Below are 20793 nucleotides of genomic sequence, written 5' to 3' on the forward strand. Positions count from 1 at the left end.
TAATCTTTTCTGCCATGTACAGAATTTAAGCACAAGAGGTCATATTTACAAATTAAGGACATTAAAAGAAAATAGGAAATGAAGGAGGAACTTTTTTTTACAAAGAGTGATAAGTACGTGGAACAGATTACTGGGATATGTGATGGAACAAGAAACCTTAATGGGTTTCCACAAGGGACTAAACAGGTTCTTGTCAACAAATGGGATGCATGGTTATTAGAAATGCACTAAGTGAATACTGTGGATAGATGGGCTAGATGGATCAAAGGTCTTCTCCTGCCTGAAATTGTTACTGTGTTACTAAGGTTCCTGAGTATAGTTAACTGACACAGAAAATGCTGGAACTACATTGTAGGTCTATTAACATCTGTAAAGAGAAAAGACAGGTAATCGTTTTGGATTATTTTAGGTTTTCAGTTCTGGGGAAGGGTATACACCTGAAACAGTAGCCTGTTTTTTTTGCTTTCCAATGCTCATGTGCATTTCTATCATTTTCTATTTTTGTTCCAGATTTTTTGAGTTTTTTTTTCTTTTTCATTTGGCTAGAAATTATTGTTAGCTATAATTGTAGATGAACACTTAACACACTTTTATGACAATGCTGCCTGCTATTTTAAGAGGTGTTAACCATTTATTTTAAATGGGTTCATGCCTTATTAAACAATGGGCTGAGAACGTCATATAAACACATTAACTGTTCATCCACTATTGCTCATAGTAATTTCTATCTTAATTATTCTCTATAAAATGGGGGAGTATTTTGAACCAATGATACTCTCTTAGCTATTCTTCCCCACTTAATTACTGTAACCCCGATAACCATAAATCAGCTTTATAAAAAAAACGGTTAATTTTGATCAGAAAGTGAGAGGGAAATCAAATTTAACTTTTTTGATTCTGTTAATCTATTATTTCTGAATTTCATTGATCTGTGAGATGTCAAAGATGTTATCTGCTACTATTACACACTAACAAACTGACAGATGAAGAGGGACAGCTTAGTCATGTCCTTTCAGGCTCCAAAGAATGGTGATTATCAACTTCTGTTGAAATGTTGCATGGAATTTTTTTTTAGATTGGTATGTGCAGAATTTATACAAGTATATCTCTTCAAAAATGAAGCACAATATTAACGCATGGTAGGAAATACTATTGCGTATGTGGCTTTCTCATGAAGTCTCCTTGAGATGACATAGTTTACTATTGTAAGAATGTTAACTCATTAGATTATCAACTGCTGCTAAACATTTTCAAATCTGCTCATTTTTTCACAGCATATGACTTATTTCATGTACCGGATAGAAATATATGCTTATATTATAACTTACTCTTTCAGAGTTGGATTCTGGTCCATCCTCAACAAACACTATAGGATGGAGAGATGTATTGTGACACAGCTTGTGCACTTCTCCTTGTGGTGGGCACTGCTCAGGAAGTACTGACTCTGGTACAATGCTAACAGTGGTTGTACTCTCAGATGGCTGTGAGGTAGCTGAGTGCACACTGTCAGCAGCTGCAGGCAGTGAACAGGTAAGTGGCTGGTCTGCTGCTACCACAAATGACTTAATCTCTGAGACTGTAGAAGTGAGAGATTCAATTTCCATAGACTGGACGTTGGCTGCTGCATTGTCAGTAAATGTTGCAGTGCTGGGGGCCTGCTGGGTGGCCTGCGATTGTTGCATTTGTGTTGGATTCTCTACGGCATCCATTTTCACCAGTTGAAGTTTTGGAGATGCCCTTAATTCATCCACTATCTGAAAGACAGTTTCCAAGTTAACTTCAGACTTTTTGGATTCATCTGTCGCAGTGCAGTGCCAGGCTGCTGCATTGCTGTGTAGAACATCAACAGGGTATGAAGACTGCATGGCAGCATTCTGAAGAGCAAGAAAGTTGAAATTTCTAAGTCTGTATTTCAGTATAAATTTGGCACCAAAACACTGTTTCCATATTTCTTTAAAAAACTGCAGAATTTTCTCATCTACCTATGTATGTATTTTCTCTCTCTCTTTCTATCTATCTATATATATCTTACATCTTTGTACATTTCCTGTCTGCACAACTTGACTTCCTGTTGTCACCCTTTTGTCAAGTTTTGTGTCAACTTTTCCCATCAGAAATTCCTGTGTCCACATTTTGACTATGTAAATTTGTCACCCTGCGATTGAGCAATCTGTCCACTGAGTTCCCACATATCGCTCAAAATGCTTTCTAAATTTCTTTTCATTGTCCTTTTTTCCCCCTCAACAGCTGAAATTTCTAATGTCCAAATAAGGGTTTAAACAAAATAAAAAATGTATAGTTCACAATAACATGATTGAATTTATCAATTCAATTATTTTTTAATGCCTTCATTAATATTTTTACATCAAGGCTTCACCCTCTCCCAAAAGCCAGGATTTGATATTTTTGCCCAGAGCTACGAGTCTGTGAGCTGAATTTGGATTATGTGGTCTGAGCATAAGCAATATACCTAATTTCCCTAGATATAACAACACCATTCAGCCATTTGCACCGATAGAATATTTTTCTTTAGTTTCTAGCAGCTTCTGCTCAAAACTTTACAAAAATTATTTGAAGTAAAGCTAGAAGACAAAATTCAAAATCTTTATTCAGGTAAAATGAAAGGCTGTGTGTGTTTTTTGTTAAACAGAATGACCTAGAATTTCCATGCCATTTTTGGTGTAATTTCAGCATTTAATTGGGGCAAATGATTTTGTTTTGGCAGCAAAATGAGGCGGAAGCTATGTCCACTGGTTTTCCACTCCTAATTCGATTTTCTTTCTCCCCTCTCCAAATTCCCTCTCATTTTTTTTGATCCTTCCTTCAATCTACCCACCGAGTGCCAAGGGAGCTCCTTTTAAATTTATTATCACAAAGGCCAGTGATGCCGTAGCTCTGAGTTTCCTGCTTTTACACTCGCAAGGAACTTGGAGTGAGTTAGACTGAAAATGATATGGTTGGCAAATCAGCTGAGACAGCTGCAAGTAGAATTTCTGAGTCTGAAGAATATGGAGAGTTTTAATAGTGATTTCTGCAGTTGGGAACAACTTTTTGCAGCGATTGTGTGGCATTGTACTTACATAGATCTGGACTTGCTTCTGACAGTGAGACCACTGGGAAATTATCATGCCTGACCCCTCACCTACAGGGAGGAGGAAGATCGGGAGGAGGAGAATCGGAAGGAGGAGGATCAGGATCACATTCACAGAACGGAGCAAAGAAGAGTCCAGCAGCATTTTAGGAGGATGGACTCCACCAGATATTACCCCTCCCATAGAATACACAGGCAACACAGGTCATGTAAGGACCTTAGTGAGGAGCTTTGTATAAGAAGAGTGTAATTCACCAAAAAGGTAATAGGGCAGCTCTGCCACCTACTTCACGAGGACCTGCAGTCAAACTTTTTTGCCCATACTTCTCTCTATGAAGGTGATAGGGGCTATATAAATGCAAGTCTTTCTTTCTTATAGACAGATTAAGTGTGTGGGCAAAACTATTGCAAATGGAGTTCAACGTGGGCAAGTGTGAGGTCATCCACTTTGGACCTAAGAAAGATAGGAAATGGAGTTGAGGTACAAATCAACAATGACCTCAACAACAACACCAGCTTGCATTTATATAGAGCCCTTAACGTAGTACAACATCCCAAGGCACATCACAGGAGTGTTAACAACCAAAATTTGACACCGAGCCACATAAGGAGATATTAGGACAGGTGACCAAAAGCTTGGTCAAAGAGGTAGGTTTTAAGGAGCATCTTAAAGGAGGAGAGAGAGATGGAGAGGTTTAGGGAAGGAATTCCAGAGCTTAGGGCGTAAGCAGCTGAAGGCACGGCAACCAATGGTGGAGTGATTAAAATCGGGGATGCGTAAGGGGCAAGAATTGGAGGAGCTCAGAGATCATGCAACGTTGTAGGGCTGAGGTAGGTTACAGAGATAATGAGGGGCGAGGCCATGGGGGGATTTGAAAACAAGGATGAGAATTTTAAAATCAAGGTGTTCACGGACCGAGAGCCAATGTAGGTTAGTGAGCGCAGGGGTGATGGGAGAATGGGTCTTGGTGCAAGTTAGGACACAGGCGGCAAAGTTTTGGATGAGCTCAAATTTATGGAGGGTGGAAAATGCCAGGAGAACACTGGAATAGTCAAGTCTAGACGTAACAAAGGCATGGATGAGGGTTTCAGCAGCAGATGAGCTGAGGCAGGGGCGAAGACGGGTGATGTAACGGAGGTGGAAGTAGGCGGTCTTGGTGATGGAGCGGATATGTGGTTGGAAGCTCATCTCAGGGCCAAATAGGACGCCAAGGTTGTGAACGGTCTGGTTCAGCCTCAGACAGTGGCTAGGGAGGGGAATGGAGTCTGTGGCTAGGGAACAGAATTTATGGTGGGGACTGAAGACAATGGCTTCGGTCGTCCCAATATTTAGTTGGAGGAAATTTTTGATCATCCAGTACTGGATGTTGGACAAGCAATGTGACAAATTAGAGACAGTGAAGGGGTTGAGGGAGGTGGTGGTGAGGTAGAGCTGGGCGTTATCAGCGTACATGTGGAACCTGACACTGTGTTTTCAGATGATGTCGTCGAGGGGCAGCATGTAGATGAGAAATAGGAGGGGGCCAAGGATAGATCCCTGGGGACTCAAGAGGTAATGGTGCGGGAGCGGGAACAGAAGTCATTGCAGGTGATTCTCTGGCTACGACTTGATAGATAAGAATAGAACCAGCTGAGCACAGTCCCACCCAGCTTTGAATGACAGAACAGGCTCGATGGACTGAATGGCCTGCTCCTTCTCCTATGTTCCTAATTCGGTCCTCTCTGACCTCATCAGGGAAGAACATCATGTCAATGTATGGCTTGTGGGTGACAAGGCCTCCCATGGATAATAACCCAGCAATATAAACTAAATGGTACAATTTTAATGGGGATGCAGGAACAGGGAGGACTGAGGGTTCACATACATAAATCTTTGAAGGTGGCAGGACATACGGCTAAAGCTGCTAAAAAAAAATGGGATCCTTGGCTTTATAAATAAAGGCACAGAGTACAAAAGCAAGGAAATTATGCTAAACATTTATAAATCACTGGTTAGGCCTCAGCTGGAGTATTATGTCCAAATCTTGGCACCACACTTTAGGAGATTTACCAGAATGTTACCAGGGATGAGGGACTTCAGTTATGTGGAGAGACTAGAGAAGCTGGGATTATTCTCTTTAGAACAGAGGTTAAGAGGAGATTTACTAGAGGTGTTCAAAATTATGAGAGGTTTCGATAGAGTAAATAGGGAGAAACTGTTTTCACTGGCGGGAGGGTCGGTAACCAGAGGACACAGATTTAAGATAATATCAAAGGAACCAGTGGGGAAATGAGGAGACATTTTTTTTGCGCAACGAATTGTTATGATGTGGAATGCATTGCCTGAAAGGGTGGTGGAAGCTGATTCAATAGTAACTTTCAAAAGGGAGTTGGATATATACTTGAAAAGGAAACATTGGCAGGGCTATGGGAATAGAACAGGGAATGGGATTAATTGGATGGCTCTTTCAAAGAACCGGCAGAGACAAGATGGGCCGGATGGCCTGCTTCTGTGCTGTATGATTCTATGATCCCACTCAGAGTGACCGGAACAGCAGTAGAGGAGTGCTACAATGAGGCATAAGCCTCTACATAACTGGTCATTGACAGCACCATCAGAGTTTTATGGGGAAGCTTTTTCTATGAGACAGCTTGGGGAAGGCACTGCAATGTGCTCCAGATCATGTGTAATGCACAGTCATAGCCTGCTGTGCCTTGCACAACTTCACCTTATGAAAAGGCCTGGTCTTGGACATTGCTGGGGAGGTGGCCCAGATGCTTTGGAGGCAAAACTACATAGAAGACAGCATCACAATGACCTGAACTCACAAGACTCCTCAGTAACTGTTGCAAGGGGCATCAGAGCACACCTCATTATTGAAGTCTTCTCTTTTGTCTAACATAGCCTACCTTTGACATCACTGCCTTACCTCCTTCTCCCTCACTTTCAAATAAAGGAACATTCCTTCAATCCATTACCCATCCTAGAACATGACAACACATCAGCCCTCTTTACTTCTACATGACCATTCCAATAAACATCACCTGATTGAATAAATCAACAGCAAATAAGTGCACCCTTTCCTGTATGATTCTAACTTCCATTAGCATGACAGTCTATTTTATTACAACAATATCTAAAGTGAGCACAAGCCAACCTACACTTTCCTAACACTGTTCTTCTGCTGGATGGCTATATGTGCCTTTCTTTCACCTATTCTAGTACTTCTCCTAGGTGCAACCTGAGGGCTAATATCACAAAGAAGTGGTTGGCTGCTCATGTTCTAGAAGAGGTCATGGGACTATGGTGGCCCTCCTATCATGGCAGCTTGCTTGTAGCAGGAGGCTGTTGCTGGCTACATCTCTGGAACTTGTTCCTGGGCAACCTGGTATCGCCTTCTATGTTCCATTGGTGTGGTGCTCTGAGGGGGGAAGCCAGAGACCTGCAGGTTGACTCCAGCTGTTGCTATTCCACTGGGCTCTGCACCTGTGTCCCTACTGATCAGTGGGATGGCTGGTCTATTAGCTGAAAGCCCTGAAAGACAGTGGCATGCATTGCAGCCCCCATGGTCTGGAAGAGGTATGTAGGGTACCCTCTTTTTTCTACCTCATTGCCACCAAAGCTGCAGTCTGTGCTTCTGTGGAGGTAGAGGCATTGATTAGTCCATGGCCGCTTCTTAGGTGGGGGTCTGCTGCAGATTCCAGTGAAGCTGCCGCATGCTCCATTGATGCCTGCAACAAAGTAAAAGCTATCTTGATGTTGCTGCAAATGAGGGCTGTAGACTCAAAAGTCACCCTTGTCAGTTGCTGAACATCTTTCGAGACTGATCTCAAAGCTCCCATATAGGTATGATGTTCCTCGAAAATTCTTTTTTTCAGGCGAGTACCCATGAGTTCTGGGTCCTATGACTCTGAAGCTATGGGCAGCCTTCTCCTCAACCACCACTGGTAAGGTGGTAAATCCTCATCCACTTCCCACTCCTCCAATTCCTTTATGTTCTGTGAATCATCTGACGCCACATCTTCACTAACACTATCTAATTCCCCCGGGTGAAAGTATCTGAGCTAGTGCGTGGGAGAGAGAAAGCAAGTGACATAGGGGCTTTTGGCAGATAACATGGAGCAGGATCATGCTTCAGGGACTCTAGTATGGCCTAGTCCACATCATCCTGTTCTTCATCATCATCGTAATCATAGTCAACGAGGAAAACATTTTTTCCTGGTGCTCCTCCTCCTCCTGAGCTCCCTGTTGCCGTGGTAGATCCAGAGGAAAGGAAGCTACAAATTAAGAATGGGTGCATATTGCAACCTTGGGATTAAGGGGATAGAGAAGGGGATGGAAGCTTCTGGCTGTGTGGTTTTTTACAGGGGTTCCATGGCTACAGTATAGGTGTTCAGTCACTAACCTGGCACTGGCAATATGCCCCTGACCTCATCATCTTCCACAGTGAGAGCAGAGTGCCTCTTTATGAGCTCCATGGCCTTCTCCTCACAGGTCGTGAGGTGTTTCAGGTTGGAGATGCCCTTTCTGGTGGCCTGCCTCTCACATTTTCTCCTGCAATAAGATTGAGTAAATTAGGTGAAGGCTAGAAGTTGAGGATTGTGAGCCAATTGGCATGGGAGAACCTAAGTGAGAGATGTGGTGGTATCATCCTGATAAAGTAGAGGAAAAGCTTTCAGAGTTGTGCGTGCAAGTAATTGCTGTTAGGGAAGATAGGTAGCCATACTGTAAGATCCCAAGTTAGTGCCCTCTTTATTCAGAGTACACAGTGAAAGGTCAGCTGTACAACTGTTACTTGTAAAGGGTGAAGAGTGTGCTGGTGCCCAGGTAGCTCAAGGAAGAATAGGGAGAAAGACCGGTATGTTCCCTTGCCTGCTCTGGTCGGGTCATTGAGCTTTTTGTGGCACTGGTTTGCAGTTCTAAGGGTGAGAGAGTTGGCACTCAGTGCCAGGGCCACCCCCCTCTGCGTGCCACAAGTGACATTTTTGACAATTTCCTGTCATAGATACCCAGCAGTCTGTGGCTCCTGAGCTCAATTTCATCTAGAGGGATTCACAGGTCTGTTTCCATGAAACTGTGCCATCTTCTTCTCTGCCTCTGTGCCACAGCGTTATCCCTTGATTGGCTACCTCTGCCATCTGCCTCCATGGTAGACATTCTTGAGAAGTGACACAAAAACACTCATGAGACATTCAATCAAGCTAGCTGACAGTCAACTGACTGAGCCAAGAACTTTAATACTTATCTGCTGCTCCCTCAGCTTGCTGCTGAAATTTTCCGCTAGAACTGGCATTTTAAAGGCTGCGTTGCAATTACATGCAACCCAGCAGATTACTTCCACTTGGTATTATGACAATCACTACTCCAATGGATATGCAAATGACCTGACCCAGGAAATTCTTGTGTTATCTCTCCAAATTGTCAGCGGGCGCAGTCATTTTCGATTGGTGTAAAAATGGTACAATTCGCCACATGGAACTTCTAGGTCAATCTGTATGTCTGTGAGTGTGGGTGAGAAAAGAAGACTATTATTTACACACTAGTTGTTTTGTGATCTACAAACTTCAGAATGTGTATTAAATTAGAGAGACGGAAATGGAAATGAGATCGAAATGGAAATGAAAATCGAGTGGTTTCTTTATCAGGCGGGCAATTCCCAAAGACAGTTTTACACCTTGGCGGCAAGTAGAAAATTTAACCCAGTGTCTTGCTTCATTGTAGTTGAGTTCATTTTTTAAAAAAAGTTACACTTTGAAGCAAACAGTAGCTCACCCGATTAACACTTGTATTGTACTGACAGTTAAAATAGCCTAAATATCACTGGTGTTATGTTGGACAGTTAGCAATTAGGATGTTTACATTTTCTAATGGCTGTCAGACACAGAGACATTGAAACATATGCACATGGGCTCTGAAAATCCACGATTCCCTCCCCCACTGACCCCATACAGCTTCTCCTTTGCTCCCTCTGTAAGTTGGGGGGGGGGGTGACAGAATTAAAAGAATAAAATAAATGTCCTTTCTTTGGGGGGGGGTCCAGTCAGTGGCACTGGCCTGGACTCCCCACTTCCTCCAGTTGGGCTCACTTGTGCCCTTTGGGAAGTTGGTATGCCTCATCTCTCTCAGCATGCCAGCCTCCAGAATTATTGAGGGTCGTTTTTGAGCAGTGGAAGCAGTAACTTCCAGCATAGGGAGTCCTCACTCCCAGCTCATTTCCATTGGCGTCATTGGTCTTTTAAGGGACATGCAGAGGTTCCACCCCATATAAAGCTGACCAGGAAATCCTAGAATCAGCAGGGACCTGGTTTTCTGTTATGTTCTCCCCATCTCCAAATGTTGTTATAGTGGAAGTCCAGATTGTCTGTCTTCGTTTAATTTGTTTTTCAAAAAATAAAATATAAATGAGTTGAATTTTGAAAACTCTAATTACCACCTGTATTTCCTTATAATGTGAGACAGCTGGAGCGAGAGGCATATAGATAGAAACAGAAGGATAGAGACAGGGATAGGCACTGAGGTACACATCTAGGAACAATCACAAAACACCAAATTCAATGTTTACAGAGATCTCTTAGAAAGGCACAAAGCAGTGCAGCCACACATAGGAACCCCTCCCCCCAACCAGTGCTGTCAAGTCCATGCCTTGTCCCTCTCCTCACTGCTGATAGGTATCAGGAATCCACCAATGAGCCAAACTTCACAATCAACTCCCAACTCTGCCGAACCTAAACTCCATCTTCCATAGTTCTGCTAAACCCCAGGTTCCCCCTCCACACAATCATGTCACATCAAAGGACCCCCCACCCCCACAATGCTGCCAGGCTTCAACAGCACCACCACAGTACTGTCAAACTCCAAGACTCATCCCAGATCTTCAAAAGCCCAAGATCATTCCTTAGTGCTGCAAAACCGCAGGACCATCCCCAGTACTACCAAACTCCAGGACTGCCTCTATTGCTGCCAAAGCCTAGGGCTGCCCCCATTGCTACCAAAGCTCAAGACTGCCCGAAATGCGCTAGAGCCCCGTTCCCTTTTCCAAATGCTGCAACATTCCAGCTATCTACCTCCAATTGGTACATCATGCATACCAATTTGCTATGTATTCTGAGCATTAAATGATTTATATCACAGTATCATAGTATTGTACAGCACAGATGGAGGCCATTCAGCCCATCGTGCCTGTGCTGGCTCTTTGAAAGACCTATCCAATTAGTCCCACTCCCCTGCTCTTTCCCCATAGTCCTGTAAATTTTTTCTCTTCAAGTATTTATCCAATTCCCTTTTGAAAGTTACTATTGAATCTGCTTCCACCACCCTTTCAGGCAGTGCACTCCAGATCATAACAATTCGCTGCGTAAACACATGTTCCCTCATGTCCCCTCTGGTTCTTTTGTCACCCTCCCTAAGGCCTTGACATCCTTCCTAAAATGTGGTGCCCAGAATTGAACACAATACTCCAGCTGAGGCCTAACCGGTGTTTTATAAAGGTTTATCATAACTTCCTTGCTTTTGTACTCTAGTACTAAAGCCAAAAATCCCATATGCTTTAAAAATTATAAAAATTATATAAAAATTAAATACAAAGGTAAAGAAATGTATATAACATATAATGGATACTTATTTACATGTTTACAAAATAATGAACAGAGTGGGGGGCAGAGTTGTGAAATTCAATTCCCAAAGTCCTAGTAAAAATCCCAGAATATCATGGAATTTGTCTATCTAGTCTCTGTAAATCAGTGGCCTCGATGTTATCCCCTACATTGCATATACACTCTTATTGTTATAAAACTATGAATCCTTTGACTCATTGTGAGCAACACTACATAAGATCTACAAGTGATATAGTAAAAATTGTATCTCTGCGTGCATTTCCTATCACCTCTTACCATTAAAAATTCCTATGTCCACATTTATAATGGAAACAACCAAAGTAAACTTGTCAAGCTGTAATGATACACTTCCGCCTGTGATGACACTACAGCTGAAGTAAGGGGGCAATCACAGCATGAATTATAAATGTAGACATAAGAATTTATAATGGAAAAGTTGACTGGAAATGCGCACATATATAAGGACCTAGAAATTTGACTGACGCCTCAAAATGGGTGCGCAAAGGGCAGGGCGCATGCTGTACGTGCCTGTACACGTGGCCGCAGGCACTCTGCAAAATTAGTGCTACCAACTAATTATCATGAATCAGACATTCAACTACCACTACCCACGCTACTTATCGGTTGCATGCCTGTTTGTGGGAGGGCGGGGACGAGAAAACGGGCTTGACTGATGCCACTTAACGGCAGCCAACACCTCTTAAAGGGGAGGTGCATTCTGGCTCCAGACAGCAGGGAAACATTCTCAAAGGAATAAAATGGCTGCAAGTGGCACAGAGGACACCCAGGTTCTCCAAGGCGGCTTTGGAGGCCCTGGTCCATGCTGTCGAAAGGAGGAGGGAAATCTTGTCCCCCTTTCAGGCAACACCTCCGTCACCAGTGAGAAGAGGTTGCTGAGGAGGTCAATATCAGGAACTTAGCTCCAAGGACATGGTTGCAGAAAAAGTTAATTGACCTCATTAGAGTTGACAAGATAAGAATCCTACCTCTCACATTAATTATACTCTTCACAGGCTTGCATCACCTGCAGCCACACCACCCACAATAGGCCCCTCCCCCACTTCCCTTCACACTCCTACAATCATTGCACTACACTTCACTCCATCTCCTTCTTCTCCCACTCACACACTCTGCACTTTCTACTCCCACCACTATTGCAACCCTCCCTTACCCACATCTTACACAACATACAAGTCATTTGACAATGACAGGCACATTCTCATAACACCTTACAAGGCTGTCACTAACACACTTGCCCTGGCAAGTGGCAACGCTGGACAAGTCAGCACACAGGATTTCTTCACACCTTCTCCTCTTTTTCCTTTTTTACTTCTATCTCACCCTACATACTCTGCATGACAAACTGCAGCTGCTTTCAGCAGCCACTCATCTCTCTCTTCACACTAAAAGCTAACCCTTGTCCCTCTCAACTCAGGCACTGAAAATGTCAATGCCCCTGTGCTACTTCAGGAAGAGGAGGCCAGTCTTCCTGAAGATACAGTGACACCCAATCTGACCCTAGCAAGCACCAGCTCAGAGACTGGCAGCATGCGTACTTTAGAGGGTATGTTAGTGGAGGTGTCTTCATGTGGTGAATTATCGGTGACAAGTGTGAAAAGAAAGACTTGCCTTTATATAGTGCCTTTCGTGACCTCAGGATGGCCCAAAGCACTTTACAACTAACCTTTGAAGTGTAGTCACTGTTGTAATGTAGGAAACCCAGTAGCCAAGTAGCACACAGCAAGCTCCCACAAACAGCAATGAAATAAATGACCATAATCTGTTTTAGGTGTTGGTGGAGGGCGAAATATTGGCCAGGACACAAATAATGCCGTGGCATCTTTCATGTCCAACTGAGAGGGCAGATGGGACCTTGGTTTAACATCTCATACGAAAGATGGCACCTCCGACAGTGCAGCACTCCCTCAGTATTGCACTGGAATATCAGCCTAGATTATGTGCTCAAGTCTCTGGAATAGGACTTGATCCACAACTTTCTGACTCAGAGGCTAGTGTGCTACCACTGAGCCACAGTGAGTGTGCAGGAGCTAGGGCGGGGGATAGGACGCCACAGGTGCCAGCTTACTGGGAGGCTAGATCACATACTAGTTCTGCTGTAGGGGACTCGGATTGTGACTTTGAGGGTCCAGTCTAACAAAGAAGGCTGATGGGCATATACCAGGAAATGCTAGGTTAACTGGGCAGCCTGCCAGCGAGCTTGTGAGCAATGGCTCTGAGCATGGAGAAATCCAGCTCCAACTTGTGTCAGGGCTTTGCTAGCGTATGGAGACCATTCTGTCCAACATGGAGAGAGTGGTCAGCTGCATGGAAGTTCAGTGGCTGCCACCTTGGCTCTGCGGGATAGTGTCAACAATGGCTTCCAGAGCATCACATCATTCCTGCACTCTGTTCTCGCACAAAGCCAAAGTCGAAGCACAGTCCCAGGAGAGTGGCCTTGGCTCCATGGGAATGGCTTCTTTCAGGATGACAGCATGCCTGCCCCCTGCCACCCACTCTGTCAGTGCCTTTGTTAGTGCCAAACAGCCAGCTGAGCCAGACTGCCCCGGCTCATGCGGGATGCATGGCCATCTGAAGTGCTCTCAATGGAAATTTAGTAGCATTCCACCTCCCAAGCTGTAGCCACTGGGGAAATACTTTGTAGGAGCACTAGGATAGATAAATGAGCACACATACAGGCACTAATTATTCTTGTTAAATATTATACACAGATGGAATTCAGTTTTTGGATTACATATTTTTTTCTGAATTTGGTATTCGTGTTAATATTTGTAGTGAAGTGAGAGCAAGAACCATAAGGCTGAACTGAAGGAAGACTATTGGATGGTGGCGATAAGGTTGGTGATAATATGGATTGCGGGATGTTGGTGTATTGGGGATGGGAGGAATGGTTCACATGAAGCGCTCAGGAATGAGTTGTTTTCAAAGAGCTCTGGCAGCTAGGGGCACTGGTGGTGCATGCTGCTCATGCTCTTCCCCATATTTGTGCTGTTCTTCTGCTATCTCTTCCTCCTCCTTCACTTCTTGCTGCCCAGATGGTGGTAAGGGCTGGCCTCTCATGAAGAATGAGAGGTGATCTAATTGAAACATATAAGATTATGAGGGGGTCTGACAGGGTAGATGCTAAGAGGTTGTTTCCCATGGCTGGAGAGTCTAGATCTAGGGGGCATAGTCCAGGATAAGGGGTCGGCCACTTAAGGCTGACATGAGGAGGAATTTCTTTACTCAGAAGGTTGTGAATCTCTGGAATTCTCTACCCCAGAGGGCTGTGGATGCTGAGTCATTGAATATATTCAAGGCTGTGATAGACAGATTTCTGGACTCTAGGGGAATCAAGGGACATGGGGATCGGGCAGGAAAGTGGAGTTGAGGTCAAAGATCAGCCATGATCTGATTGAATGGCGGAGCATGCTCCAAGGGCCATGTGGCCTACTCCTGCTCCTATTTCTTATGTTCTAATGTTCTCATTCTCCCAGTTATGCAGCAGGCAGCACATGACCACAAATTTGCATACACGGTCAGGGCTGTACTGCAAAGCTCCTCCAAAACACTCCAGGCAGCGGAAGCATTGCTCGAGCATGCCAACAATGATATTTCTGGTGGCAGCATGTCTCTCACTATAGGCCATCTCTGCGGCTTTAATGGGGTTCCTGGCAGGAGTCATGAGCCATATCTGAAGGGGAAGCCTCTTGTCGTCCAGTAGCCAGCCTGTGACTTGGTGGTCTAGTTGGGTTAAAGGCGGCAAAGAGGCCTGGTGCAGGATGAATGAAAGGATAAAAGGCAACCAGGCACAGACCTGCATTACGGACTGCCTGTGGTCACAAACAAGCTTGACAATGAGGGAGTGGAATCCCCTTTTATTCATAAAGATGTCAGGATGGTGATGGGGAACACACAAGGAAATGTGTGTTCCCCATCACCTTGGACCCTGGGGAACCCCACAATGCAGGCATGGCACTATTCCAAGAAGAGCAGGGGAGTTCTCCCGATGTCCTGGCCAATATTTATCCCTCAGTCAACATCACTAAAAAAGAGATAATCTGGACATTATTTCATTGCTGTTTGTGGGACCTCGTTGTGCACAAATTGGCTGCCGTTTCCTACATTACAACAGTCTCTACATTTCAAAAGCACTTCATTGGGCATCATGAGTGAGAATGGTGATTAAAAACCTCTACCTACCCATAGTGCAAATTAAAGAGTGCAAAGATCTTAAAACTATGTACAGCAGATCAAATGTCGTTATTTCAGTCCCGTTTCTAATCCATAAATCCACACCTGAGATTGTTGTGAGTCATGAGGATATGCTGTATAACAATAGGTGTGCTATGTCATATAATGGACAATGTTTTATTAGGGCCACTGATTTATGGAGATGAAAGATGTGACATGAAATTTAAATTAAATGGTATTTTGTTATATAATAGTGTTTTGCAGATGAAATTAAGGCAGTTTAACATTTTTTCCATGATAATTCTAAATGAATGACTTTCATTATCAATATATGTTGGCGAAGCAAAATATTGAATGTTTGTCTGTTACATCAAAGGTACAGAAAAGCTGGTAGAAATATGTTGGCAGTTCTGGATAGGTATGGAGGTATAGTAACAGTGAGAAGTGAGGGAGAGAGGGCGTGTAGGTTTTGTGGTAGTGAGAATCTTTTCCAAATAGGTATTTAAGGAATGACTGGTTGGGTTTGGTAGAAATGGGGTGGTGGCTATTCGATTTATTAGTACTTGGAGAGGTAGTGATGGATTTGGTGAGGGGCAGTGATGGATTTGTTAATGCTAGGGTGGCATTGGACCCTGCAAATATTGTGGAGGGGAGGGATGAGCAAGAGGAGTAAAAGATGGTAGAAGACAGGGGTATGGGGGTCGATATGGGTTATCAGGTGCAGAAGGTAGTAGGGGTGACTGGCAAGTAGCAGGAAGACAATTGGGTGTTTAGGATGGAAGCTGTAAAAGGTGGCAGGAGAGAGGTAATGGGAGAATATGTAGGTGCATGGGCAGGATGCAGTAGTGTGGAGTCGTGAGTGGGAAGGGACTGGAAAGCATTAATATTCAGGGTGGAAGAGCAAATGTTGGCAAGAGAGTGTGGTAATTGGGAAAGATTAGGGTGCTTGAGATGGAAGGTGATGTGATCAGAAGAAAAGGTAGGAGTGGGGGAAACAAGCTGTGGGAGTGGTATGTGAGTGTGAAGTACTGGCGAGAAGTTGGTGCTAGAATGTGGACTAAATGCAATGGCTGAGTTATTAAAATCTTGTAATTAGCTCAGGGTATTCTGTTAAGGCTGAAGGTGGGGATCCAGAATACAGAGGAAACAGACATTAGACCCTTTGCATATGAACATAAGCCACTTAACGCCTGTTTTAGGCCCCTACTGCAAGATTGGTTTGCCTTGTGGCATCCAGTGCCAGCGCTGACTGCACTCAGGAAAACCAGATCTACATGCGGCCTAACAGGCAGCCGCAACCATCAAGGTAAGCTTTTTAAAAATACTTTATCTGAATGTGGAGCCGGAAGATGCAGGAATGCTGCTCCCAACCCCACATTCAAGGAATGCGGGTCGTTGCTGGCCACCCTGACCCTCCCGCCGATTGCCGCCTCTATTGCCCCTGCGGATCATCGCCGCTGCTGCCACTATCCCCGCTGATCGCTGCCACTGCTACCACCCTTGTCGATCGCCGCCACTACCGCACCCCCACCTCCGATCACCGCTGCTATTTCCCGACCCGGTCACCTCCCCATCAACTGCGTCTCTCCTGCAAGAAGCCTGATCCTCTTGGCAACTTGCCGCTTCAAGGCCCGAGGCCCAAGGCCTAATATCAGGGGCGTCTCAGGCCTCACCATTCAGCCGCAGGGATTGTGCCTGCGCGCCCCCACCCCCCACCATGTGCACCTGAATTTTTAGGCCAGTAATTATTTATAGCAACTATATTTGCATAAGTACGATCATAGATGAGTCAACATTGATTGATCTATGATTGTGCTTTTGTAAGTATAGCTAATATAAGGAATTACTTCTGTTCTGTTTCCTCTGTTCTTTGGATCCTCATCCTCAGCCTTAGTGGAGTAGCAGGTCTAACCTAGACTAATTAACAGGTTTTCATAACAATTTGGCATCCCAGATGGGACCCGAAACATGAAACAGAAACACTAAGAGTTGTGCTTTTAGACGGAAAAGTGGGACATTTGTGGTTATAGTCCGCAGTTGTAAAGTTTTACAGGCCTGTAAACTGCTCTAGAGAAGGGTATTGCTTTGATTGCTTAAACTGATATCCAGAAGAACCTATGCTAGGATTGTTGCCTGCTTGAAAGAGGGATAAAGGTTGCACCATGGCTCGTCTACCTCCTGGGTTGTATCCCTACTGGATGATAATAAATTACAGGAGCTCCTCGAAAAAGCAGATGAACTCCTAGTACCAAAATTCTGGGGCCATCTTTCCAAGTATGTGGGTGCTTGCACTACTTGGGAGAAGAATAAGGCAAATCGGCCTAAGATAATATTGTTGTAGCATCTTCTAACCCTTAGGCTGATAAAATATTGTGAGGATATTACCAAACTTAAAGAAGATAATGCCAAATTTAAGGAAACCTGTATGAGAAAGGGACAGGAAATGGAATAGCTGTGGAAGCAAGTTTGCTCCCTTAGAGAAGACATAGCCCTTTCAAATACTAACTTAGTAGAGGCTAAGAGAAAGATTCAGTGCTTAATAAATGAATTGTCATTGCATATGTCCCGATCATTGTACTTGTCTCAAGGAAACACACTACTTAAACCAGAAGTTCTAGGAAGAAACACATGTGGCGTCCTCTGCTGGACAATTTGATCCTGACAAGCAGTTGTTATATTACCACCTTCAGTGTGAATTATATGGGATAGTCCCGAGTTCTGATAAATTGTGGGTCCTGTAGATGACGTTGCTCCTTAATCTGTGGCATCGGCTTCTCGTTGACATTCATTCTAGGGCCGCCTCTTATAACGAGGTGACCCAAGAACTCCACAAACTACATAATCCAGGGACAAATAGCACAGCATTGGCAATTCAGACAAAACAATCCAATGATGGACATCACCTTACTTTTTTTGATCGTTTCATGGATGTTCGGTGAGGCCACTCATGGACAATGATCCCCATTTTAAAGACCTTTTTTTTAAACAACCTGACTCCAGAATTAAATGGCAATGGATAGACTTGTCACTCCTACATGTCCCTTGGAGGATATTTTGTCGGCCACAGTAGGAGCCTAACAGAACCTCCAAGTATGTCAGAAAGAAAAGAAATGATGAGTGAAAACAACAAACTCACCAAAATTTCCCATTCCTCCCTATACAGCAATAGCAGATATACACTCAGGGCACTCGTTCGTGAGTGGAGGGATCATCCAATGGTGATCAAGCTGCGTTTTCTCAACAGAGACCGTCCTCAACCACTTAACCCTAGGAAGGATGAACCTAACCCATTGATGGTTGCAATCCAACTTCTCCAGTGATTGAATCATGATGGGCGGCAAAACTGCCAGGTCAGAGAGGGAGGTGGACTCCCCTGGTATCTGTAATTGACTGCATACTGCCACCTTTAAGGTGAGAGGGGAGAGATACAAAAGGGTCCAGAGGGGCAATTTTTTCACTCAAAGGGTGGTGAGTGTCTGGAACGAGCTGCCAGAGGCAGTAGTAGAGGCGGGTACAATTTTGTCTTTCAAAAAGCATTTGAACAGTTACATGGGTAAGATGGGTATAGAGGGATATGGGCCAAGTGCAGGCAATTGGGACTAGCTTAGTGGTATAAACTGGGCGACATGGACATGTTGGGCCAAAGGGCCTGTTTCCATGTTGTAAACTTCTATGATTCTATGATTCTATGATTCTACTACCTCTCTCGCCCCAGTCATCAGTCTAATCTTTTTTACCATCCATATGGCTCCATCATAATTCTTTCAGGGGGGAGGGGGCAAATACATGTGATAGACTTGGTTGACACAGGAACCTCAGTTTCTACTGTGTCCCATTCCTTTCTCCAGCATCATTTGTAACTATCTCTCCCCTCTTCCAAGTCACTCTTGGAGGGGTTTAATGGGTCAAGTTAGTGATCCCTTGGGATTGCCACTCTCCAGATTACCCTGGCAGATTTGACTGCACCCCTTCCTTTTACCTTCATCACCAGCCTTAAAGAAGACTTTATTATTGGAATGGATATTCTCTATCCACTCGACATGATCCTTGACCTGGTGAACATTTGTGGCAACAAGCAGCTTTGCCCACTTGTCGCACATCAACTGTGGAGCCAACTCTGGTTAACGTCATTTACGTGTCATTGGACCCGTTCTTCATACACGAGATTAAAGGGCCTGAACCAACGCCCTTCTCAGACGTGACTTGTGGAGTTATAGACAAATCCATCTCATTCACTACCACCCCACTCTCCTTTCCAAATTCATACCACTTTTTGCTGCCTCCAAGATGGATTGCGGATTCATCCCCACCTTTGTAATTTCAATAGATGAGCACAATCCTTCCATAATTACCCAGTATTCGTTTCCTGAGGCTGAGCCCTCCTTCCAGATAGTTGTAGATTCCCTGCTCCAGCAAGGGGTTATCTGCCCACGTTAACAATCCCATTTGGCCTGTCAGGAAGCCAGATGGCACTTGGAGGTTAACCATTGATTACTGTTGCGTCAAGAGGGCCACCCCAGTGGTAACCTTCCCTGTCGCTTCTATGTATGATATTTTGTTCCCAATTTCCACCAGATGCACTATATTTCTTCTCCCTCAACATATCCAATGGGATTGGATGCTGCCTGTCTACCCCGATTCCCAGTATAAGCTTGCCTTTACTTTTAAGGGCTGACAGTATACCTAGAATTGTCTACCTCAGAGTTCCGTAACTTGCCTATCCTTTTTCATTCCTTTATGAAGTCCATTAGATTTCTTGTCCCTTGAACCCACTGTTCTCTATTACTTGGATGATTTACTTGTCGCAACTCCTGATGTGTAATTCCATCTCCATATGTTACTGTTCACTGTTTACAGGGCTTCTCCGTGCCGCGTAAAATTGAATCTCTGCAAGGCACAACTTCTAAGAAATTCAGTTACAATTCTCGGGCACCCTATTTCCTTTGCTGGGAAATTGCCCTTACAATCACATGTCTCTGCCCTCCTGGCCCTCCCAGTTCCTCGCAATGTTCCCTCCCTTCATTCTTTCCTCAGTCTTGCCGGGTTTTCCTGTCCCTTTATCACTGAATTCGCCAAGATTGCCAAACTCTTTTTTTATTGAAGGGGCCTCTTGGTAATGGAACTCGGCCTACTCTGCCGTTGTGACCTGACTCAAAGCAGCTTTGGCAAGTACCCTTGTCAGGCTAACCTAGACCCAGTTCAGCTATTCCATTTGAAGACTGCGATGTCTGATTCTGCCCTCTCCACTGCTCTCTCTCAAGTGGTACACGCACTGCATTGTGTTGCTGTTTATGCTTCCTGTGTCCTCACCCCAGTGGAGTTGAAATTTTCCTCCTGCCAAAAACACCCTCTAACCACAGTATGGGCAGTGAAATACTGTCACTGGTTTTAATACTATTGTCCTTCATTGTTCCCATCAGCCCATCCTCTTTCCTAATTCCTCCCAATTGTGGGACTGTTTTGTTTCCAGTTCTCCAAGACCATGACATCCACCCTGCTATGTAGTCATTCTACTATCGTTAATGTTACAATGTTATCCATGATTATTCCTCTTTTGAGGTGCCTCTGTCCCCTTCCCTTCTTTCCAATTGTCGTCCACTTCTGATGCTCCCCATTCCCTATTATTTATACCAACGGCGTGTCCTACAATGTCCGTGGCATTTGCCATTCTGGCTTGGAGTTCGCCCTGTTTTTGCTCATGATTTGTATAGTGCCTTTTCTCATTCTGTCCATTCGGCTCAGAATACCGAGGTTGCAGCCATAGCTACCACCCTCGGGGTTTTGTTCATTCAACCCTTTTCTGACCACACCTTTCCTGTTACTATTGCCAAGGATTCTGAATTGTTTATACCAGGCTACATCAAATGTTAGCTGGGGTTGTAGAAGAGAACATACATAAATTGCTGAAAACTGCACCA

At 44.2% G+C, this 20793-nt stretch overlaps 1 protein-coding gene across 1 annotated transcript in view; it reads right to left on the minus strand.

Moving 5' to 3' along the window:
- Positions 1–20793, minus strand: part of hsf5 (heat shock transcription factor family member 5) — a 66088-nt gene that overhangs the window by 673 nt on the left and 44622 nt on the right. The window contains exon 8 of the mRNA XM_068007887.1: positions 1329–1874. Coding sequence (XP_067863988.1) covers positions 1329–1874 — 546 coding nt within the window. The remainder of the gene's footprint in view (positions 1–1328; positions 1875–20793) is intronic.

Source organism: Heptranchias perlo, chromosome 28 (assembly GCF_035084215.1).
Source record: "Heptranchias perlo isolate sHepPer1 chromosome 28, sHepPer1.hap1, whole genome shotgun sequence".
NCBI classification, from domain to species: domain Eukaryota; kingdom Metazoa; phylum Chordata; class Chondrichthyes; order Hexanchiformes; family Hexanchidae; genus Heptranchias; species Heptranchias perlo.